General features: G+C 23.3%; 4 protein-coding genes, 1 long non-coding RNA gene and 1 other non-coding gene across 9 annotated transcripts in view; 3 read left to right on the top strand and 3 right to left on the bottom strand.

The window, feature by feature from the left end:
- Positions 1–5045: 5045 nt before the first annotated feature.
- Positions 5046–6650, bottom strand: LOC122502792 (thymidylate kinase). 2 transcript variants are annotated; one of them, XM_043613037.1, is made up of 4 exons: positions 6390–6650; positions 5981–6140; positions 5330–5722; positions 5046–5182 (listed from the first exon to the last, which is right to left on the bottom strand). In XM_043613037.1, exons 1-3 carry the CDS (start codon positions 6517–6519, stop codon positions 5368–5370), a joined length of 645 nt encoding a protein of 214 aa, XP_043468972.1. In that variant the 5' UTR covers positions 6520–6650; the 3' UTR covers positions 5046–5182; positions 5330–5367. The 2 variants fall into 2 exon arrangements, with proteins under 2 accessions (XP_043468972.1, XP_043468965.1); XM_043613030.1 differs by having other exon boundaries at positions 5046–5722.
- Positions 6651–7094: 444 nt separating this feature from the next.
- Positions 7095–10820, bottom strand: LOC122502786 (rRNA methyltransferase 3, mitochondrial). The gene is made up of 5 exons (XM_043613020.1): positions 10266–10820; positions 10032–10166; positions 9666–9907; positions 8119–8271; positions 7095–7831 (listed from the first exon to the last, which is right to left on the bottom strand). Exons 1-5 carry the CDS (start codon positions 10514–10516, stop codon positions 7266–7268), a joined length of 1347 nt encoding a protein of 448 aa, XP_043468955.1. The 5' UTR covers positions 10517–10820; the 3' UTR covers positions 7095–7265.
- Positions 10821–11132: 312 nt separating this feature from the next.
- Positions 11133–11251, top strand: Trnal-caa. Its single transcript has 2 exons — positions 11133–11170; positions 11207–11251. It is a non-coding gene; the product is annotated as a tRNA-Leu (tRNA).
- A 304-nt stretch (positions 11252–11555) lies between these two features.
- The window catches only part of LOC122503062, a 164438-nt gene continuing 150928 nt past the window's right edge, over positions 11556–25065 (top strand). Inside the window, exon 1 of the long non-coding RNA XR_006301706.1 lies at positions 11556–11828. This is a non-coding gene — a long non-coding RNA (uncharacterized LOC122503062). The remainder of the gene's footprint in view (positions 11829–25065) is intronic.
- On the top strand, positions 15789–17449 carry LOC122503041 (hydroxylysine kinase). The gene has a single exon (XM_043613449.1). It carries the CDS (start codon positions 15959–15961, stop codon positions 17030–17032), a length of 1074 nt encoding a protein of 357 aa, XP_043469384.1. The 5' UTR covers positions 15789–15958; the 3' UTR covers positions 17033–17449.
- The window catches only part of LOC122502994 (protein madd-4), a 245727-nt gene continuing 243587 nt past the window's right edge, over positions 22926–25065 (bottom strand). For all 3 annotated transcript variants that reach the window (XM_043613374.1, XM_043613388.1, XM_043613381.1), the window contains 3 exons: positions 24273–24445; positions 23922–24075; positions 22926–23727 (listed from right to left, as the gene is read on the bottom strand). In XM_043613374.1, coding sequence (XP_043469309.1) covers positions 23609–23727; positions 23922–24075; positions 24273–24445 — 446 coding nt within the window. In that variant the 3' untranslated portion in view covers positions 22926–23608. The remainder of the gene's footprint in view (positions 23728–23921; positions 24076–24272; positions 24446–25065) is intronic.

The following is a 25065-nucleotide window of genomic DNA, read 5'->3' as shown; positions in this document are numbered from 1 at the left end:
TTAATATAATTATATAATTAAGTTTCTTCAAAGAATTGTATTAATTTCAGGAATTTAAATAAAATTCCACTCAAAAATTCAATTATTTTCATAAATAATAATATTCTTCGCAGGATTTCAATTATTTTCATAAATAATAATAAAATCCTTCGCAGGAATTTAATTACTTTCAATATAATTTTAATTAAGTTTCTTGAAAAAATTCAATTTATTTTATTACAATTTTAATTAAATTCCTCGAATCTATTAAATTATTTTCAAAAAATTTTAATAACTTAGAAAAATTTTAATAAAATTCTATGCAAGAATTATTATTTCAGCTTCAAAACTATAAAAGTTACATAAATTATAAAAAGTAATATAAAAATTAATATTCAAAGTTATCAAAAATGATATCTTTTAAAATAAAAAATTTGACTTATTAACCAAAAATTAAGGAAAATATAAAATATTTCTAAATTTTTCTTGCAAAAATTTTGCAAAATTTATTCTCTAAATCTGAATTAGTAAAATTTTGAACTCTTTAGAACAAAAGTGATATTAAAATTCTAAAAATGGATTTGTTAATTGTATATCGAAGAAGACATTCAAAAAATCAAAATTCAGTATTTTTTAATTTAGAAAATAATTGACTTCAACCTATTCTGCATTAAGAAAAATTGGTTTTTCTTACAAAAAAAATTGAAAAATAAGATTTATTTTTGAAAAAGAGGATAAAAAGATTTTTTTAAAAAAACGATTTTTGTATTTGAAAATTACTCAAAAAATACTTTAAAAATCACTAATATATAAAATTAAATCGTCATAATTTTAATTCCTATATTTTACACAAATAAAATTCAAAGAAGTTAATGTTTTAGTATTTTATTACTAAACATCAATTTACCCCAGAGTTTCAAACCAATCCCAGAAAATTAAAATCTTTACTTAATCGTTTTTAGGTGGAATTTTCTTACTATTAAAGAGTTTTTCTTAAATAAAATAATAAATTTTAAATTTACGATTTGGAATTCAATATTGACCCTTTGAAAATACTCACACATCTGTGGTGGTGGTGGTGGTGTTCCTTCGGTATTTAACACCGGGTGAACATACGGTCGACGTTCTTGGGAGTCAAATGGAAATCGATATAATCGTTGTGTTTTGTTCTTTTTCATCATCTCTCGCTTCGTCTTATTTGCCGTCAAACATCACGTATTATTAAAGGAAATGTGAAAAACACTCTCATTCTCGCTCTTATTATTTGTGTTGTCCGCCTCCTCTCTCAATGCCATACACGCACATTTACCAATTTTCTCTCATGTGCGTAATAATTTCAGCCCTCTTTTTTTGTTTTTTCAAAAAAAGAGAAAAATCACGTATCTCAAATAGCTGTATAATATGCAGATCTAAACTTCCATTCTCTCAAGGTTTAAATTTTCCATATATATCAGTCGTGGAGATCTTTTGAAGACATTTTCCTTCATCCAAAAAAACAGTCTTTTCTCTTCTCCATCTCTTTTGAATAATAATCGAATGATGCTTTCTAATTTTATGAAATCTGTTATTTTTAGATTCCTTCCAGTCCAGCACGTCAGGTTTACCTAAAATGAAAAGTGAAAAAAATATGAAAATTAAATAATTTGATTAAGTAAATAAAATAAATGAAGTAAATGAAATAAATGAAATAAATTATTTATATACTCGTAAAATTTTAATTAAATTAAATTTTTTCCAAATGAAAAAAAGAATACAAGGAGAGAAATATTTAAAATATTTTCCCCACTTCGATTCGATTTATTTTACTGTTACTACAACCGGATTATAAATACGGTTTCCCTATAAAACGGTCCAACGGGAGTTTTTTTCGAATAAATTTTTTTTAGGGTCACAAAGACCTTATATTATCATTATACAAATATTTGGGCTTATTTTTCATACTTTTTTGTATCCCTCTTTTTTTTTTTTTTTGAAATAATACGATGCCTTTTATCTCGAGAGATTATAATAAGAAGTTATAATATCTAATCAGAAAATAAAACCCACATATTGATGCGGTATTGGGGATTTAAAATTGCAATGCGACACATAGTGACCATAAAGTGAACTAAAAAAAATGGCTGCTGTGGGTGTACAAGGTTGAAAAAAATGTTAATATTTAAAGTATTCTAATGTTTAAGAAATATTTGTTAAGATTGTTGTTCATTATTTATCTTTTTATTGAAAAACTACTTAAAATTAAAACCGAAAAGTCACAATTTAAGTTTATATTTTTTTAAATTTGTACACCCATTTCGTCCATTTTTGGTGTAAAACACTAGCGACACCGAGCCCGCGGTGGTAATTTTCATTGCCAATTAGAGGAGAAGGAGAAAATCATTATTCAAACTGGAGTCTTCGTTTGCGGAAGGACTTTTGAAGAGAAGTTTCTGTCTAGCTATTTAAGAAAAAATATTGTGCTATACGAAAGTTTCTTCCGTTTCTGATCGCAATGTGTATACTTGTGTGTTCAGACATGAGCACACTTGCCTCTTATTGGTGGAGTGGGACGTGGGGCTCGGCATTTTCAAGGCTTCGTATTCGCAGCTCAGCTTTTTTGTCATGCTAAACGCATACATATTCCATTTATTCCTCGCGAGTAGGAGTTAATTTCATTGCAAACACACAGACAGTAATATGGCACGTCGAAGCTCCCTCATTTCCTCTTTGGTGCTGAAAGCTGAAACTCCCCTGCGAAACACAAAGTTTTTATATAATGAATATTTTAGGATTTACACCTGCAAAACGCGCACTTCAGTCAATGAAACTCAGAAACTGTTTATTAATTTTCGAAAAATCAAGTTTTCCCCGATAAATTAGTAATTCGTAAATTTAATTATATTCCATTAATAATTAATAATTATAATATCTAATAGAAATTAAATTTACCCTGAACAGAAAAATTGATTCAAATAATCGATTATTTGTCTATTATCGTAAATAAATATTTACTTGAAATAAATAATTTTTAATCAAGTCAATTAAATGACACAGAAAACAAAATTTTTCATTTCAGGCAAATACTATTTAACTGACTTACATTATTTATATTAATTTTTAATAATTTTCCGAAAGTTCTTCGAGAATTCAATTATTTAAATACAAAAATTCAAATTTTTATAATAATTATAACTGTCCATGTTTTTTAATTTATTAATTAATTTTCAAAAAATTATAATAAAAAAATTCTTAAAATTATGTAATTTTTTAAAAATATTTTTAAAATAATTTATAAAAGATAAGTTTTTCAATTATTTACAATTGAAAAATTTCCAAACAATTAAAATTTGGTCAATTCTATTAAAAAAATATTTGAATCTTTAAAGAATTTTAATTATTACAGGGTTGCAACAAGAAATTAATTTTGTTTTTCCCTGACCCTAAAGAATATTCTGATTCACTCTAAAAATTATTAGATACTCAAAAAAAAATTCTATTACATTTACTTACGAATTTCTAAAATTGTTAAATTATTCGCAAACATCAATAATTAAATTTTTAAAAAAAGTATTCAATTATTATTTTTCCATATAGGAATTAAAATTCTTCAAAACATTTTTAAAATTCAACTACTTAAAAGAATATTAAATATATATTATATATAAATAAATAAAATAAATATATATTAAATATATATTATATATATTATTATCCGAGTCTTCGACTCGAAGTAATTGATATCTTCAAGTTTTATAAACATTTAAATTTCCATAAAATTTTTCAAAACAAAATTAAATTATTTTAAAAAAATGTTATAAAAATCTGTTAAAACAACTCAATTGTTTTCATAAATATAAATAATAAAATTCTTCACAGAGTTTCAATTATTTTAAATATAATTTTAAATGAATTTCTCGAAAAATGAAATTAACTTAAAAAATTTTTTGCAAGAATTTAATTACATTTCACGAATATAATGAAATTCTTCGTTGAAATTCTTAATTATTTTAAAAATCTACTACTTTAATAAAAGTTCTCAAAAGAATTCAATTATTTAAAAAAAATGTAATAAAATTCGTTGCAGGAATTCAATTATTTTCATAAATAATAAGATTCTTTACATTATTTCAATTATTTAAAAAAAATTTCAAAAAATTCATTACAAGAATTCAATTACTTTCATAAATTAATAAAATTCTTCACAGCATTGCAATTATTTTTAATATAATTTTAATCAACTTTTATTGAAAAATTCTACGAGAATTCAATTATTTAAATACAAAAATAAAGAATTTATTGAATAAATGAATGTTTCTCGAAATTGAATTATCATAAAGAATGTTATCAACAAAATTCAATTTTTACGAGGAATTTTAATAAAATTTTCAAGAATAATTACATTTTTCGAGGAATTCAATTAAAATTGTATTAAAATAATTAAGATTCTATGATGAGTTTTATTATTCATGAAAATAATTGAATTTTTGTAAAAAATGTTATTATTTATGAAAATAACAGAATTGTTGCGAAAAAATTTATTAAAAATTTTGTAAATAGTTGAATTCCTGTGAAATTTTTATTATTTATAAAAATAATTCAATGTGTATTTAGAAGTTTATCAACATTTTTTTTTTAAATAATTGAATTATTTTGAGAAATTGTATTAAAATAGTAGATATTGAAAATCATTGAATTGAGGAAAAGTTTTTGAAAATAATTGAAATTTTGCAAAGAGTTTTATTAAAATTTTTGAAAATAATTGATAATTGATAATTTATGTTGTTTTTAGAACCCAATTTTCATTAAATTAATTTTTATTTTTATTGAATTTACACTTAAAAATTATTGATTCAAATTTTTGAGAAATCAATTATTTTCAAAATTTCAATTGAAATTCTTTAAAAATTAATTTTTAAAAATTGTATAATAAAATACTTGAAAAATAATTTAATTGACAATAATTAATCGTTCATATTAATTTTTTGAAAATTAATAAAACTCTGCGTTAAATTCTGAAAAAGAATGCTTCTTTTGGAAAGAAAGGAATTTTCAGAATATCTATAGTAGATAAATAAAATTACCTCATATTCATTTGAAACGTTTATTCAAGTGAATGAAAAATCCAGTTTTTCTCGTTGTTGAAAATTAAATTTTCGAAATATTGCACAATACTGACATGTATCAAACGATGTGACAATTGAAAAACGTCCCAAATTCCGATTCACTGAAATTTTTTAGAAATTTTAATTTCATTTTTTTGTTTCTTTTAACTGAAACAACTGAAATGTTCCGTCAAAAATATTAAAAAAAGTAGGTTTTAAATTGTTATATACAATTAACCTAAGTCGTGAATTTAATTAAATTTACTCACATGAAAAAATATAAAATTTTTTCTTTTCATTGCAAAAATTATGCGTCGTCGTCGTTTTGATACAATTTTTCAATTTCCCTATGTTTTACACGCTGTAATGTTTTCAGTGCAACATTGAGAATTTGTTGCTGAACATTGTCAATGGTTTGATTGGCATCAATAATATTCCAATTATCTTCCTCGAGTTTTTGAAAATTACGAGCGACATTTAATTGTATTTCGCGTTTCTCAAATCTCTCGTCACCCCAATTGCTCCTTGACATTTGGTTTTCTTCACTGACCTTTAGGTATGCAACGAGATCCGGTCGTGGGAGACCTTTGTCAGGATTTTTGCACCAGTCAAGATCCCTTCCGGTGTAAGCAGATGCGTATGCAGCACCAGAAGCGGCGTATCTGTATTTCAAAAATTGAAACACTAATCACCTGGTTTTCTAATTTTAGACATGTAGCAAAAAAGAGGGTCGAAAGAAGAGAGAAAAAAATAAAAAGAATCAGCTATGAAACTTTAAAACACCGATTGTTTTGTTAAAGTATTTCAATACATTCTTTTTAAATATAAGATGTAGAAATATTGTATATATTGTTACAAAATATATTTTGTATATTTTTTATGCGAATATAAAGCAAAATATAAAATAAATAAAATATTACCTGTCCACGATTAGCGTTTTTCCCGATTGAAGAGCTTTTATCATGTCGTTTGCTTTTTCCCAACGATTCTGCGAAAACAAGGAATGAATTTCGCCGGGTTCCAAATCAATTTCTTTTAGTAAATATTTATTTATTTTTGCACCGATTGTCGTCGATCTGTCTGAAAAAGGTAAAGAAACGATTGATTATAATTAACTGTACGACCTGTACGACAAAGGGCCGTTGAAATTGTACTTGTTTGCATTAGATTCCCGCCACTTTTACACAAGGACAAACATAACCTCAAAATACATTAAACGAGAAAAGCAGAAAAAAAACTTGTTCAATACAGACAATAAAGAAATTAAACAAAAGTTAATAAAAAATTACTCTTGAGGCGTTAATTAAACGAAAATAAGGAATAAATTACCTGGAAATGACATTACTTCAGCGGGAATTTGACGATCTTGCAAGGCTTGAAGGAGCATTTTTACTTGTGTTGATTTTCCTGCTCGATCACATCCTTCCAGAACTAATAGTGCTCCTCTTTCAAAAGTCATTTTTAATGCTTCTTTTCTTTTTACTAAATTATGATATATCAGTTATAATTGTTGTGAAAATAATTAAACAAGTGCAAGTAAAATTGACGGGTAAAAACAATAAAATTCCTACCACAAATCAGTCGGTAAATGCAGATTCCGAAAAGTAGTTCTTTTTTTGACCGTTTGGCACTGAAACAAAACCCGGGAAATTCAAATTAAACAAAACAATGAATTAAAATTAATAATATATAAAATGTATAAAGTTAATAATAATTGTTGGTAAATATGCAAAAGTACAGAAATATAATCGAAATAATAAAAATCTATATTTATTAAATAATAAAATAAGTATAACAAAAAATATAAAAATAAAAGTTATTCCAAATTTCCGAATAATTATAATTTAATTTAATTAAATTAAATTATAACAAATAATCATTTACCTTAAAATCAAATTTTACTTTTATGAAAACAATAAAAAATTACTAATTGCTTTAGTCAGACGATCGATTTAATTATAAAAAAAATATAAAATAAACGATGAAAACTGAAAAAATTATCTAATCATTTTCCTATTTAGGCATTTGTGCAAATTTTGTTTATAACATTTTTATTAGAGAAAATTCTTTTGAGAATAATGTACAAAATCTAAAAAGCTATTCTTCTAAAGTTTAATGCTAAATTAGTATTTAACCTAACAACTCTGGTGATAAAAAAAACGTGTAACTGCACGTTTTCGTTCATATATATTTTCATTTACAAATTTACTTATTCACTGCCATTAAAAATTGTCTTTTAATTTCAAATGCAATAATACCTAGTGCCATTCCACTGTTTAAACTTTCGACGCCATTATTCAATGGTACATTGACGCGACATCCTCCATTGTCACTAGCTATTTTAAGTGAAGAATAACTTAAACCTTCCGTTTCTCCACCGACGATTATGACAGTTTCGTCCTGTGTGTAATCGAGGGAATAATACGGCACAATAGATAATTCTTTACTCATAGCTTCCCTCGTAAGTTCATCCGTTTTCGTATTAACATCATCATCATCATCATTCTCTTCGTCCTCAATTATTTTATCTGCATTTTCTTTAGCAATACTTTCAGTGTCGAAATTTTGTGATTCTTTAATATTTTCCGATTCATTATTATTATCATTAGATAATAGTTCACTGTCAACTTGATTGTCAGCGACGATATATTTTGCTCCTGGACTTAACATTAATCGTATGTCGTGCCAATTTTTGTCATTGTAAATTGGTAGACGAAAATGTGTCCCCGCTGCGCTTCTCAGGACCTTCGATTCCCATATATCGACGCAACCTGGAAATATGTATTTATTTCATTAAATTAAAATTATATTTAAGTAAATAATTTGGAAATGAAAAAATGACGAATACATAATACATAGAAGAAAAAAATAAGAAAAAGAAAAAACTGTAAAATAGTGAAAGTATTTTGTGTAGTAAAATGCAAAAGTGATTAAAAATACTGAAAGTAAAAAATTCTTAAATTAAGAATTTTTAAAATTATAGAAAAATAAATTTGTCATTTAAGAATTAAATTAGTATTATAAATAAAAAAAGGTTGTTTCTAAATTTTCATAATACCTTTAGTTAAAATAACTTTATCGCATCCAACACCAGCTGCTGCTCTTAAAATTGATCCCATATTTCCAGGATCTCTGATATTGTCGCAGACGATTGTAATTGGCAGCGAATCGTTAACTTGGAATTTTTCCACATCAGGAGTTTCAAAAACACCTAAAATTATGATAATAATTGAATTCTTGGGAAGAATTTTATAAAAATTTACAAAAAATAATTAAATTCCTGTGAAAAATTTGCAGAAATTCTATTATTTTCAAAAATTTTAATAAAATTCTTGGCATGAATGAAAAATAACAAAATTATTTGCAAATCTTCAATTACTTTCAAAAATGATAATAAAAATTTTCACAAGAATTTAAATACTTTCGTTAAATAATAAAAATCTTCACAGAAATTCAAATATTTTCAATAGTTTTGGTAAATCCTTTTCGTAGGAATTCAATTATTTTTAATACAATTTTAATAAAATTACTGTATAATATTCAATTATTTTTAAAATTTTAATAAAATTCCTAGAAAGAATTCAATTATTCCTAAGAATTTTGATACAATTCTTAATAAGAAACAAATAATTCTCAGTACAATTTTAATTAAATTGCATGAAAAAATTAAAATTTTGTTTAAATAATTGAAATTTTGCAAATGAATTTTATTTGTGAAAATAATTTAATGTTCGGAAAGAATTTTATAAAAATGTCTTTAAATAATTAAATTCTGGTGGAAAATTATACTATTCAAAGAAATAATTGAATTCTTGCAAAAAAATTTTATATTGCTTAAAAATGTTACATAATTTATGTTAATAATTAAAATCTATAGAGAAATTTAATTAAAATTACATTCAAAATAATTGAATTTTTATAAAGAATTTTATTTAAAATTTTGAAAGTAATTGAAATCTTTAGAGAAGTTTTATTAAAATTGTATTGGGAATAATTACATTTCTTGCAAAGAATCTTGTTATTTATGAAAATAATTGAATCTCTGGAAAAAATGTATTATTTATGAAAATAGTGGAATTATTGCGAAAAAATTTATACAAAATTTGTAAATAATTGAATTCAGTTGTAATTTTTATTATTATTATGAAAATAATTCAATGCTTTGCGTAGAATTTTGGCAAAATTTTGTTTAAATAATTGAATTCATTTGGAAAATTTTATTAAAATAGTAGATATTGAAAATTATTGAATTCTTAAAAATAATTGAAGTTTTGCCAAGAATTTTATTCAAATTTTTGAAAATAATTGAATTTCAGAGAAGAATTTTATTATTCATAAAGATAATTGACATTTTGAAGAAAATTTAAAAAAAAATTTGAACGTAATTGAATTTCTACGAAGGATTTTATTACTTTTTGGAAATAATTGAATTTCTGCAATTATTTGTAATTTGGATAAAATTCAATTCTTTTGTAGTGATTTTAACAAAAATTCTTCTATAAATCGATTATTTTTAATAATTAATGAAGTATATATTAAAAAATTTAACTAATTTTAGAAGAATTTGAATTATTAAATTTTTCAAAGATCTAATTAAATTCATACCCATTAATCCCGAAGGTGTTGAAAGACTAGACCACAATTGAATAGTTCGATATGGTACTTTATATATTTCTGTTTGGCTTCTATTCAAAGGCAACTTTTCCAAATCTGGATTTCGGCTGAAAATAATTTTCTCTGGTACTAATCCAGCTTGAAGTGCATCTGTAATTAATCGTTTTCCTTCCAATAGAATTTTATTTAACTTCTTTCTCTGTTTTTTAGATTTGATCTGCATCATCAATGGTCTAAAAAAGTAAAATTACTTACATCTCACTTCTTAATTGAAAATTATTAATGATTTGGATTTAAAGAAAGAAATATAAACAATTTACAAGTGTCAATTTATCAATTAGTCAAAAGTTAACTTACGATAATATTTTTTCATTATCATATAATTTGGTAAAGACAGTTTTCTTTTTTTCTGGTCCATCGTCAACTTTTGCTGTACGCTGGGTGTTTTTCGAATTTCCAATAACTGCGTCTTCTTCTACGTCTAATTGACGTCTGAAAAAAAATACAAATTTAGATCATAAATCCTGTTTTTCAATTAAAGGAAACAATTCTTTTTTTCGGATGAAAATATTTTGTATAAATTGTACTTACAAAGCGGATCTTTGCCTTCTAGTTGGCTTTCTATTTCGTCGTCTTAATGACAATTCAGAATCTGAATATCTATCCATCGGATATGAGGCTTCGGGCTCATCGAAAAGTTCATCTTCGTTAACAATTGCCGCATGTTTACGACCGGTGAATTTTGAATAGTTTTCAACGTGAATATGTAAATTTGTACATGTCACTTTCACAACACTAAGTCCTTTTAATTTCGTCGAAAATTGCACTATATTTCGCAGCATTTTTCAATCTGAATTAACAATATAAGTAATAAAAATTGATAATAGTAAAATAGGTACTAACTTGAGGAAATTAACATAGAATTGTTTTTAATCGTTTCTAAAAGATATTTTCATTGTCATTATTATTATTTATCAGTGATGCAAATGTACTTGGAGAATGTTCTCACTAAGCGTCTTTTTGTGTTAAAATTATAATAATTTTATAAGTAATAATTAATAAACTTATAAAAATTTCTACGATTTTCGTACTAAAATAAAAGAATTTGAGGTTAAGTTGCTCACCACGAGTATTTACTATGGGCGCGTTTTCATTAATTAGACCTCTGTGGACAGTTTTCGAACTAGTATTGGACAAGTTTCTTATGGTAACTTTGTGGAAATCTGTGTTACCAACAACTCAGTATTACCAACAGTAGTAGAAGATGTCGCCACTGCGCTGGGGAAAAAAAGCAAATCGGTGTTAAAAATTCTTTAAATTGATTTTGAATTACGTTTCTTTTCATTTTTGAATAAAAAAAGTGATTAAACATACAAGTTTACATGTAAATAGACAATTTTTAACATTGTAAAGTCCCGTCTTCTTTTAGTAGGTTCTTAATTTTGGAAAAGCCATCATGTCAGGATGGCCGAGCGGTCTAAGGCGCCAGACTCAAGGTTTAACCTTCTCAGTTCAGCTGAGTCTCATGGGCATTCTGGTCCTCTATGAGGGCGTGGGTTCGAATCCCACTTCTGACAAATTTTTTGTCATTTCTTTCTAAAATTTAATTAATTTTTTTTCTTATTTTTATATTTTTCTACAAGTGGACGCACAGTCGCCATTAACAGAGTAATCTAGTTTTAACGTTACAAATTTTTCGATCTATTAATTGATTATTAATTATAATTAGTCTCATAATTAGTTTTGCCAAACACATGGTCTGGATTAATTCCAAACTTATTGTACTTTGACCAGAACAAGCAATGGGAAAAAATTTTTTTTTAAATGAGACAAAAAAATTTACTTTTCCCTGGGGCACCGTAAAGTGTTGCTACGCTACTGCCTGATAGCAGCGCCCCTATAGGGGAAAATATAAACTTTCCATATTGTCCATTCGATTACACGTTTTGTTGGGTGTTTATTGGTTATGTTATTAATTTGTAGTGCCGGTGATGTGAAAATATAAGAAAAATATGAGTTGATTGATAAAATACTGTGAGTGAAGTGATGAAGAGGATAAACATTTCAGTAAAACGGATGGTTTACAATGCATCAAGGATGACAAATTCATTTTGGTTGCTCTTTGTCAAAGGACTTTATTCTACACGAAATTATGTGAGTACTTTTAATTTAAACATAATATTTGGTAAGTTTCAAGAAAATAGTGTAATATTTTTCATAATTATTGAAAATGTGGTGTATTTTGTGCAAACATTCAGTATTTTTAGCTTTTTTTTACAACTTAAGGAAGCCTGGGTTTTCTAACCTCAAAACCGGCAGAAAATGTTAAAATCAAAACATTTCCTCGTCAGGTGTTAACTCAACGTTTGTAAATTACCAAAGGTTGACAAAGTAGATAGAGTAATATTAAAATTTACATTTTGTTTGTCTCTTTTAAAAAAGTTGATCAATAGAATAAGACAATATTCCGTTTCGCTCGTCAATATTATATGCATAATACTATATTAATATTATATTAATAAGTATTAATAAGTATTATATTAATACTATATTAATATAATACTTATATTACTATATTTTTATATATGTATTACTATATTATATGCATAATACCATTTTTTGGACTTTGGAGATATTTTTACTCATATAAATATTCATTTCAACAACACTTTCTCATGTGATATAGGAATATAGAAATAAAGTACATTATTGATTTCGTACTTCCAGATATAAAACAATCCATAAATGGCAAGTAATATGGAAATAACATTCAGTAGTATTATTTTCAATTTTAATCGATTCTGTTGTTTTTTATTTTATTTATTCATTTTATTTTATATTTATTTTGTTTTATATTATTAATTTTTTATTTGTACTCAATTTTCGAATTTTATTTAATGGGAAAAAGGTGGAATATTTTTATAAATTTATTTAATATGATAAAAATAGTATATGATGGATTGTATAAGTTTGTCAGTATTTAAATAATCAATTTTCTCGGAATCGATAATATTTTTTCTGTGAGTTTTCATATTTTGAGTTAATTTACAGATTGTTTTTTTCACAATCAAGGAATTAAAATCAAAATACTGTCATTCATCATGTTCATCATTAATAGAAATCTCATTTTTTTCCTATAAAAAGAAAAAAAATATTTCCCCGAATTATATTATTTGTAAAAATTATTTCTTTTATTATTTTGAACTGAAAAAATTAAATTACACTAAGGAATTGATTAATCAAATAAATATTTACTTTCGAATCAAACCGCTTTTATTTCATCAGACAGTAATAGTACTTGTTTCAAAATTAGAAATTATTAAGTCAATTACACTTTATTTATTGTAATTAAAAATTATTCAATTTAAATAAATAATTGACAATAAGCAATTTAATAACTATTAATTAATTATTTAAATAATGTTAAGAATGTTTGAATCTAATTTTTGTCATTGAAAAATTTATAAAAAGCTAAAAATTTAATTTTTTCGAAGAATTAAGCCGAAATAATTAAAATTCTTTACAAAAATTCAATTATTTTTAAGAATTTAAAAAAAATTCTGCACAAAATTCGATTATTTTTATAAATAACAATATTCATCACAAGGATTTAATTATTTTCAAAAGTAATAAATTTCTTCTTGGAAATTCAATTATTTTAAAGATTCTAATAAAATAGTTTGCAAGAATTCAATTATTGTCAAAAATTTAAATAAAATTCTTTGTAAACTTTCAATTCTTTTCAAAAGTTTTTCTCAATTCAAAGATTTTCAACATTTATTATTTTTATAAAAGTTATCAAATAATTTAATTATTGAAAAAAATTTTTGATACAATATTCTACATAAATATTTAATTATTTTCATCGCAGAATTTCCAATATTTTTAATACAATTTTAAATAAATTCAAATTTAAGAAACATTCCATTATTCAATAAAATAATAAAATTCGTTGCAATAATTCAATTATTTCGATAAATATCAAAATTCATCAAATAAGAATTCAATTCAATTTCAATTATTTAAACGAAATTTAATAAAAATTCTTCGCATGAATTCAATTATTTTCATAAATTATTATTTAAATTCTTCTCAGGAATTCAATTATTTTAAAAAATGTTAATAAAATTCTTGAAAAAGTTCTCAATTATTTTCAAAAATTGTTATAAAATTCTTTAATATGATAAATTTTAGTAAAATTAAAAATTTTATTCCTTAAAAGGAAATTAATTATTTTCAAAAGTTGTTAATAAAATTCTAAAAAACATTCAATTATTAAATAAATTTTGTTTTTTTATTTAAATAATTGAATTCTCGTAGAATTTTCTAATAAAAATTGATTTAAAAATGAATAATTTTAGTTAAAATTTTAGATAATAATTAAATATTAAAAGCATTACGGGAGAATATTTAGAAATAATTGAATTTTGAAAAGGTTTCGAATTCAAATCTTCGAATTCTGGTCAGGGAAAAAGTTAAAATTTTTTCTGGAAATCAGGGAAAAGCCAGGGAAAAAGGAAATTAAATTTTTGTGGCAACCCTAATTTATTTATAAATTATTTGAAGTAACAATAATTTATTTTTTCAACTATATGAAATATTCAAATAAATTTTATTTGATTCAAATGAAACATTTTTCTGTAATTTAATTTTTTTTTTCTCAAATTTCTTTGTATTATTATAGATAATGAAATTATCGTTATATAAAAATCTGCCATAACAATTAAAATTCGCTAGATATAAATCAATAACATAATTTTCCCTAAATGCAAATAATAAATGCCTGATGGTTATCAAGCGAGGGATTAAGAGATCATGTACCTTGTTCTTTACTTATCTTATCTTTTTTGATTGCACTCTGTATATTTTTTAAAGCTCTTCATAATTTTCCATGTCGATGACTCGTCACATGGTTCATTTTAATTTTACCGAAATTTCTCTCATAACTTTATATTTATTGGGCTGTTCAATTCACATAAGTCTTTTTTATTCTCGATTCCATCGTAAATTTTACTTCACGCGCATTCATGCAATTCAAAATAATAATAAATTTTTTTTTCATCTTTGTCATTTTTTATTATTATGTATATTATGTATTTTATTTAGTTTTTGTTATTTTTTTAATTTTTTATTTGATTACATTTTTTATTATACCTTTTATTTATTCTTTTATTACTTTATTTATTTTTCTATATTATTTTATTTATTTTTCTATTATTTTGTTATTCTTTATTTTTTTTATTTACAGTATTATAATTAGTTTATACTTTTTCATGACCGTTAAAGTTCTGAACGTTTAAACGTACGAAATTTATTTATTTCCTCTTCAAATTAAATTTTTTTTTACTATAATTTTACGTCACTGTAAAAAAATTAATTATAAAGTTTCTAAATATAATTTTTATTTTTTTAACTTTTATTGCAATCATAATTTTTGATAATAATTTTAATAAAAAATATTGTTAACTTCTTCCTTTAATATAAAAAATATTTCGTTCATTTGGATGTTCAAAATTTGTTGATTATTTCTTTCCCAAAAAGAGTAACTAAATAGTTATTAAAAAAAATAATAATAATATTAAGATAATAATAATTAATAAAAGAATAAATTTGCAGATAATAAAAAATGGCATTTGGAGGAATAATTAATAAGAAAATAAAATCGATAAAAATAAAAAATCGCATTTGGAGTTGTAATTAATAAAAAAGAATTTGCAGATAATAATAAAAAATGACATTTGGAGATATTGTTAATGAAAAAGAAATAAAAAAAGGTCTATTAACCTTGAAAAGCGAGAAGTAGAAAATTTTTTCGATGGCTCGATAAATGTTTTTCTCTCTCTCTCTCTCTCTCTCTTTTTTTTTGTGTATCTATATAAAGTCAATATCAGCGAAATCTAAAAGATGCGAAACTCCAAATTAAATAAAAATACGCTACATCTTGAAAATGATATCTCTCGAGAGGCTTTTCGCTTGTATTATGCCGATAACATTATTTCATTGTTTTCAATTATTATCAGTACACAAAGAATATTTAAACAAATATAAATCTTCAACGTGGCTTGAAATATATTTGTGATTTATTCACCTTCTACATAACAACACTCACCATTCATTTATTTAGCATCCTACCAAAGAGGGGTTCGAATTGACCCTTTCCGTTTACACACAATTCAGTTTCTGCTTGGCTCTTTGAAGTGAACGTTCATTATCCTTATTTTTCTTAACGTCTCTCGTCCCTTATTTGCTTATTTAGAGAAAAAAAAAAGCATTAAAAATTAAAAATGTCTCAGGAGACATTTTTAACTCCCGGTCAATTAATAAAACCGTTGATAAATCAAGAAACTGCCATTAAAATTGTTGAGAAAGTTTATGGACTAAAAGTGAGGGAAATCAACGAACTCAATGCATACGATGACAAGAATTATCATATTTTGTGTGAACCTGGAGAACATAATCATCATTTGGAAAAAATTTGCGAAGAAGGATATGTACTGAAAATTGTCAATTCATTGGATTCGAAAAAACACAATGTCATTGAGGGACAAACACAAATGATGATATTTCTCAATGAAAACGGAATTTGTTGCCCGATGCCAGTGAAATGTATCAATGGATCTTATTTCTCTTTGGAAAATCTACAAGCAAATAGTGATGAAACGAATATTGTTCGATTAATGATTTACAGACCGGGAAAATTATTAATAAACGCAACGAAAAAAACACCGGAACTAATGTTTGAAGTGGGTAAATTTGTCGCTAAACTGAGTAATAAATTACAAGAATTTTCTCACAGTGGTTATGAGAATCATCAAACAATTTGGATGCTGAATAGTGTACCAAAAATAAGGGAATTTTTCGATGTTTTAGATGAAGAGAATAGAAAAATTGTCAATGATGTTGTCATTGAATTTGAGGAGAAAGTGATGAATTGTTTAGAGTGTTTTGATAAAGGTTACATTCACGGTGATCTTAATGAACAAAATATTGTCATGAGTGACGATGAGAGGACAATAAGTGCTATTATTGATTTTGGTGATTCATCGAAGAATTATTTGATTTTCGATTTGACGATTTTATTGACGTATATGATGTTACAAACGGAGGATATTGAATCGGGTAAATTTGTTATTCAAGGCTATGAGACTGTTCGATTGCTTAGTGAAAAGGAAAAGTCAATTATTAAAATTTGTGTCTGTGCTCGATTGTGTCAGAGTTTAGTACTTGGACTTTATTCACACAAAAATGATCCAAATAATGATTATTTATTGTCGACACAAAAATCCGGTTGGAAAATACTCAAGGAACTTTGGTTTAAGAGTGACGAGGAAATTTCCCGTATTTGGAATATTAACTGATTTTTTTTTATTGTGAATTTTGTTATTGTATCTCTGGATAGTAATTTTAATACCGACGTAATTTTAAAACGAAAATAGTGATTTAAAAAAATTTTTTTTTTGATAACGAAAGAAAAATGTTTTCGAGGTTTATTTGTTCGTTTACCTCATCGCAATTATTTATAATTAAATTGGCAGAGAGTTGAAACAATATTTAAATTGAATTAAAAGGATGAGGTAATTGTTTACAATTAATAACGAATTTGTCAATAATAGAATCTGTAGGACAAAAGTAATTGATATTTTACTGGATGGAAAATAATTGTTAATTAAGGTCAATTAATAATCGTGCCAATAGTTATTAATAAAATTTTAGGTCAAATTGTCACTAATAGGTAAAAATGTCACTAATAGAAATTTAGGTGAAATTTAGAAAAATAAAAATGAAAATTTAGATGAAAATCTTATTGGCAATTATGTTGAATTACAAATATAATATAAATGAATAAATTAAAAAGTGATTGAAGGAAAAAAAAAATTTTTTTGTGTGATGTACACTTCCTCATTTCTTTTATTGCTTCTTTCACATATGTGTGTACTTTTTTTTTCATTCTCAGTAATTAAGTACACACGTGCGTGAATTTACGTCAGGCAGTTACATATTTACATAGATATATAATGAACAATAATATTTTTCGTGTGTTTTTTGTATAATTATTATTTAATAATAATAATTATAACATGTAGCCATTTTACAATTTTACTTTGATCGTGATATATACAAAAGTGATAGTTCTATAGAAAAAAAAAATTCTCTTACGTATACTTATTACATATTATTGGCGAAACTACAATCATTTTTTTCTGCCTTCATTAATATGTAAAATTAAAATAATAACAAAGAAAAGAAAACTGTTTTGTACAATTAATCATTATTATATTAAACACTAATTTAATTAGTATTTCTCTTATACATAGGTGTTTTTTTTCTGACGTGTAATGCATCATTTGCATTTTCCAAAAATTCATTCTCATTAATCACTCGTTCATTCATTCTTTAAATATTTATATGTATACTTTTTTTTGGAATTTGGAATTTTTTTTTTGAGAGAAAATAATGTTTGGAATTTTTAAAAAAAAATTTTTATTTATATCCATAAGACAAGTAATCGGTTATTTTAATAAAATAAATTTTTTTTCGGTGAATTGAAAAGAAAGAAGAATATAAAAGGAATTATAATAAATAGAAAGAAATTCGTGAAACAATTGTTACACTTAAAAAATTAAATAATTTAAATTTAAAATTATTTTATATTTAAATAATTTAAATTTAAAATTATTTTATATTTAAATAAGTTAATTTTAAAATTATTTACTATTTGAATAATTTAAATTTAAAATTATTTAATATTTAAATAATTTAAATTTAAACTAATTTAATATTTAATTAATTTAAATTTTAAATTATTTAATATTTAAATAATTTAAATTTGAACTTATTTAAATAAATTATTTTGATGAATAGTTATAATGTTAATAGTTAATGTCAATTTGGAAAATGGAAATATTTTAGTTAAAGAAAACGAGCATAATTGAAATTGGAATGCGCGGATTACAATGTTATTTCAGACGCAATTTAATTAACTATTGAATACGTGCGACAAATTCACTTGCGTAATTACGCTTTCGTGTAAATTGCTCTCAGATTTAATATTAAGACCCATGCATTCATTGCTAATTTTTCCGAGTTTTTCGCTCTTATGCACTTTTATACACCACATTTTTAATAATAATTATTAACAAAAAATCTGAAAAATATACACTAATAATGCGATGTTAAAACGTTTAAAAAATATTTTAAAAATTTATAAATAATTAGAAATTTAATTTATTAGAAAGCTAATTAGAAATTAAATTCAGTAAAAATTAAATTAATTACAAATTGAATTGAGTAAAAATTAAATTAATTAGAAATTGAATTAAGTAGAAATTAAATTAATTAGAAATTGAATTAATTAAAAATTAAATAAAATAGAAATTGATTTAATTTTGAAAAATATTTATAAATTAAAAATAAATCAGGTAAATTAATTGTACAATTAATATTAATAATTCGTTTCGATGCCTTCATCATACACGTCTCATTTTTTTTTTTTTTTGCACCAAATGTGCGGAAAAAGCTATACATAGAAATTACTTTTTTTTTCTTGGTAAAAAACAAAAATTGCCCTCCGATTAAATTTGGTAAATAAATAAAAATTATAATTTCATTATAATTGTTACAAGAATAACACGAGATTATTTTTATTCTGGTCAATATTTATTATGATCAAACTTTCTCTATAACGATTAATTTTTTTTTTCGTGACCTTTAAATAGAATAATTTTTTAATTATATATTATATAATATATATATATTAAAAAAAAATGTCCTAAGTGTGTCAAACACGAGGCACACGAAGGTAAACTCGAGTCCTTTGATCAAACATTTTAAACTTCACATTAATGAATTTTCGTCAGAGATTTTTTAACAAAATATTATATTACATATTATATCTATATGTATAATAATTATTCTACTAAATACACTTTTGAAGAAAAAAAGCATTTTACCTCAGAACATTTCATCATTTTTTTTTTCTTTTCTCTCTTTTTTTTCAACATATGGTACATGACACTTTAAAAAAAAAAACAGTGCGAGACAAAATTTTTCTTCAAAAGTGCCGTAGAATATAAATTTTATTGCTTAAAATCTATATTGCGGCTTACGCTTTGCCCTCGAAGGGTATTTTTTTATAGGCATAAGTTCATTTTTTTTAGGTTGTTACGATAATTCTATAATTTTTTTTTCTCTCCTATTACTCGAGGTATAAATTACAGTGCTGTATAATGTATTAATTAAAAAAAATGTTGATTTACTAACTAATTAAATAATTGACTGATCACTTCATTGAATAATTTAATAATTAACTAATGTATTAATTAGCTGTGCAATTAATTAATTAGCTGCTGTTAATTAATAAATATTCAAATAATTGACAAAATATCTCATTTAGTAAATGGGTAACAAAATACTTAACTAATTAAGTACTCAAATAGTTAAGAACTCAAATAATTAAATACTTAAGTAATGAAATAATTATCTTAATAAATATTTAGCTAATTAAATTTTCAGCTAATTGAATACTTATTTAATTAAATACTTCACTAAATATGTATTTAATTAATTTTAACTAATTGAAATTAAAAAAAAAATTAAAACAAAAACTAATTTAATTAATTGAACTATAATTAAATATTTAGTCGACTTGATACACAACTAATTAAATTATTAGCTAATTAAACATTTTATTAAATAAATTTTAGATAATTAAATACCTACTTAACTAAATAAGTATTTAACTAATTAAATATTTAGCCCACTTTATACTTAACAAATTAAATTCTTAGCTAATTAAACATTTTACTAAATAAATATTAGCTAATTTTAATTCTTAGCTAATTGAGTACTTGGCTTATAAATACTTAGCTAATTTATTTATTAGTTAATTAAGTACTCAGTTAATTAAATACTTAGCTAATTAAATATTTAGCTAATTTATTTATTAGTTAATTAAGTACTCAGTTAATTAAAGACTTAGCTTATTAAATACTTGGCTAATTAAATACAAAGTTAATTAAGTATTAAACTATTTAAAAACTTAATTAATTAAGTAGTTAAGTAATAAAATATTCAGTAAATTGAAAACTGAGCTAATTAAATTATTAGCTTATTAAATAGTCAGCTAATTAAATTATTCGCTGATTGAATACTTAGCTAATTAAATTATTAGCTGATTAAATTCTTAGCTAATTAAAAACTTTGCTCATTAAATACTCATTTAAGTAAATACTTAACTGATTAAATACATAGCTAATTAAATAATAGAGTTATTAATTACTAAGGTTATCAATTTATTAATTAATTAAGAGGTAAAACAGTTTTGCCAAGAAGTCAGTCAATTTTCAATCATAAAGATCAATTAGTTGATCAAATTGTAAATTAAACTATTTTATTAATTAGTTTTTTTTTAAATTGATTAGTTTGCAAATTTTTTCAAATTAATTAATTAGTTAGTAAATCAATTCATAAATGAATGAAATAATTTTTTTTTTAAATAATTAGTTTTTAAAAAAATTTATTTTTAACAAAATGAAAATCTATCTTTAACAAAAAAATCTTGAAAAGTTTTTATTTTTTATGAAAAATTGTTTGGGAGGCACCTTGATGCTCTATAATGAAATATTCACTTTTACAAAATTACTTAAAAAATCCTCTTTCAGTCTTAAGAAAACGAGTATTTCAATATTGTGCTGTTTGTGAAACTAAAAAAAGTTCTAGAATGACATAGATTCTTATAAATCGAGGTCATAGTGTAGTCATTTTGTTTTTTATTTAGTTAATAATAATATGAATTATTTTTTTTTTTAATGAGGTTTGCACTCATTGAGCTCGGAACATTTATATAGAAGCTTTTTTTCGTGGCGAGAAGGTGAGGGGTGGGGAGGGGGGGGAATTCTGTATCTGGTATATAATATACATATTTATTTATAATATATCCTATATCATTTGCGAATGAAAATTATTTTTTATTTTTGTAATTAATGTGTGTATGAAAAAATGTTTTCTTTTCGTTTGAGAAAAATAGTTTTAAAAAATTTTTTAAGTGGAACTTTTTTTTTACATTTCCGTTGTTTTTTGTTTTTGTAAACATATATATGGTATAAAAAACTGATTATATTTGAAATATATTTTTTTCTTAGAGGAGGGGAAAGAAAGTTATTTTTGTTGTTAATTTAAGGGAAAGTAATTACATTGATTTTGTAGATAAATAAAGGGAGGGGAATTTATTTACACTTTTAGAGATTTTATTCTTTATATTTTTGTGGAAATAATGTCAGGTATTTGTTTTAATTTTTATTAATTATTAATATTGAGATCAATTTATTGAATTATTGTTAGTTATTGTTATAAAATATTGTTTATAATCGAATTCTAACAATTGAATTATTGTTAAATTGAATTTAATAATTCTGTTTCGAATATGCTCTGAAAATTCGGAAAAATTTTGAACGTTCAAATGAAGGAAAAATGTTTGAAATATATTTTCAAAAGTGAACTGCAATAAAAATCGAAAACATAAATTTAGCAATTTGAAACTTTAGAAATAAGTTTAATAATTTAATTTTTTTAAATAATTTTTAATAACTTTCAATATTATTAATTTATTACACTAAGAATATAATATGTTTGAGTCAAAGATACGCTGAAAAAAAAATTATTTGATTCAAGTAACCGATTCTTGTTTCTTATCAAATAAATATTTATTTGAATCAAATAATTTTTATTTAAGTAAATTAAATGGTTCATTTCATATTTGTTTCGAATAATGAAATTATTGGTTCATATATAATTTATTTGATTTCAACAAAAATTATTTGATTCAATTAAATATTTATTTTGTAATAATAGGCAAAGTAATTAATAATAGTAATCGGTTATTTGAATCAAATAATTTTTTTTATTGCAATTTTCTTTGCTATTGAGTCAAATTATTATTTGAGTCAAATTATTTTTGAAAAAAACACAATAATTTTGATTCAATAAATAAGTTCGATTTAATAAAAATTACGTTTAATTGAATTATATAAAATGTGTTTAATTCAAACATATTTCTTTGCTTTACTTATTTTTGATTTAAAAACCACTTTCTTCTCAGTGTATTTAATTAAATATTATATATTATAATATTACATTATTAATTCCAATTTTCTATTATTCGAATTGAAGAAATAATTTTATTTTATTGTTTTTTTTCGAAAAAAAAATAAATAAATTGCATTCATTTGAACTTTGAAAATTTTTGGGGACATTTTTATTTACTTATTTTTTCTTAAATAAATAAATAAATAAATAAATTTTTGAACATTGAGTAATTAATACAAATAATTAAAATTAGTAGACAAACAAAAATAAATGGGTCAGGGTCTTTCGATTCTATGAATCGTGATAGATAAGAATAAAATCAGTTCTTGTTTTGTTTTTTAATTGATATCAATCTCTAATAATATTAATAATCAAAGAGATGATAATTCTTTAGTGGTTTTCTTTTTCTTTTTTCATGGCTTTACAATGGAGGCAATGTTTTTAATGTTAATTGCGAATAATGAGGCAGTATTAGGAATAAATATTTAGAATATTATAACTGAATATGGAATCCGAGTTTGTTTTTCAGTTTTTTTTTATGGTTTTTTTATAGGTTTTTATGGATTTTTTATGGGCTTTTTTATGGGTTCTTTTTTAGAATAATTTCTTTTCAAAGAGACGATGTTTTGCATATTAGAATCAAGTGGTCTGCGTCGATTTTTTTTACGAGGCTTATTTTGAATAATGATAGGGATATCGTTCATTATAGCGTTTTGCGATTTTTTAATATTATCACTTATCACACACTCTTTCATCTCTTTTTTTCCAGTTATTAATGAAGCACTGAGGCTCATGATTCACCTTGAAGCTTTTTCAATTTTAGTACCTATTTTCTATTCACTTTATCTAATCTAAACTCCTTTCTCTCTCTTCATACAAGACGAGCAACATTGCTTCTTGTAAAGTGGCTCTTGACACATGTTCATTGTCTTCACTCTGTTGCACAATTGAGATAGGTCCTTGCAATCCTCTGAAAATTATTTATCCGGTAATTAAATTCATTTCGATGGTTTTCTTTCTTTAATTTGTAATAAAATTGACGAAGAGATTTTTTTCTTTCTTAACGATATTTGAATATTTTTAATTTCTTTCGTTGAATTTTTATTTTTGCAGTAAGAAATAAATTAAATAATTTTGAATTATTGATGAAAAGGTTTTTTTTACCTGGCGAACGAACGCAAGGAGAACCTCGACAGGTTTTCATAACCGGCGGCCTTGATAGATCCCTACAAGCATTTCCTGCCGGTTTTTTTGTTCCGAACCACACGCATTGCAAAATTCTGTATTTTATTCCGTCCTCTTCACATGGCGCGGAACACTATAAGGAAAAAAAAATTTAAATTACTTTTTTATTTTAAAAAAATAATAGAATTTGAAAAATATTAATAAATATAATAAGGATAATATAATTTAATAAAATTTTTTTTTTTTAAATAATAAATTTCAAGTTTTGTACAATATTATTTAATTAATTTTCGATTTTAATTAGTTAATTTTTTTTAAAATTCGTATTACCTCGGACCATTCTCCAACTCTCCAAACACCCTTGCAGGCATCATTGTAACATTCTTGTCTTTGTGGTGGTTTTATTCCCTCGTCGCATTTACTTGAATCGACAATTGTTTCGTTTTCAGTTCCATTTTCTATTTCGACAATCACTCGACAAGTAATGTCTCGTTTTTGCATGGCTGTAAAGAATAATTTACAACCTTATTATTGTGAATTTAATTTCTTTCCCTTTTTTGTTTGAAGAATAAAATTTTTTTCTCTCTAGAATAAAAAAAATAATTATTCGATTGAAATAAACGATTATTTGTCTACCAAATAAGTATTTATTCGCACCAACTAAATATTTATTCGTACTCTCTAAATTTGAATTAGTAACAATGTTTACCAATTTGAATTAGTGACTGACTTTTTGTTTTTTAATTGGTAAATTTTAGTGATAAATTAGTAAAAATTACTAACTAAATTTTCTGCTAATTTATTAGTAAAATTTACTAATTAAAAAGCAAGAAGTCAATTACTAATTCAAATTAGTTAACATTTTTACTGATTCAAAGTTAGAAAGTTTAAAATAATTTTTATTTAAGTCAGTTAAATAATAAATAAATAAGTCAGTCCGTAATTTTATTGAGAAAAGACGAAAAGTTCGTAAATTTGACGATATAATTTAAAGAATTTTAGACAAAATTACAAATGATTGCAGAAATTCAATTATTTGCAAAAATTTTAATAAAATTTTTGGCAAAAATTTTAATTATTTTTAAAAACTTTCCAATGATTTTCAATATTTACTAATTTAAAA

This window comes from Leptopilina heterotoma, unplaced genomic scaffold (genome assembly GCF_015476425.1).
Source record: "Leptopilina heterotoma isolate Lh14 unplaced genomic scaffold, ASM1547642v1 Lhet_108, whole genome shotgun sequence".
Taxonomy (NCBI): domain Eukaryota; kingdom Metazoa; phylum Arthropoda; class Insecta; order Hymenoptera; family Figitidae; genus Leptopilina; species Leptopilina heterotoma.
The sequence above is the reverse complement of the archived record's forward strand: the minus strand, read 5'-3'. Positions and strand labels throughout refer to the sequence as shown.

Coding starts and splice junctions, on each gene's coding strand:
- LOC122502792 (XM_043613030.1), bottom strand. CDS start 6,519: ATGACTTTTGAAAGAGGAGCACTATTAGTTCTGGAAGGATGTGATCGA. Junction 6,141..6,389: donor TGAAGTAATGTCATTTCCAG/GTAATTTATTCC, acceptor TACCTTTTTCAG/ACAGATCGACGACAATCGGT. Junction 5,723..5,980: donor AAAACGCTAATCGTGGACAG/GTAATATTTTAT, acceptor TTTGAAATACAG/ATACGCCGCTTCTGGTGCTG.
- LOC122502786 (XM_043613020.1), bottom strand. CDS start 10,516: ATGCTGCGAAATATAGTGCAATTTTCGACGAAATTAAAAGGACTTAGT. Junction 9,908..10,031: donor GATAATGAAAAAATATTATC/GTAAGTTAACTT, acceptor TTACTTTTTTAG/ACCATTGATGATGCAGATCA. Junction 8,272..9,665: donor AACACCTTCGGGATTAATGG/GTATGAATTTAA, acceptor TCATAATTTTAG/GTGTTTTTGAAACTCCTGAT.
- LOC122503041 (XM_043613449.1), top strand. CDS start 15,959: ATGTCTCAGGAGACATTTTTAACTCCCGGTCAATTAATAAAACCGTTG.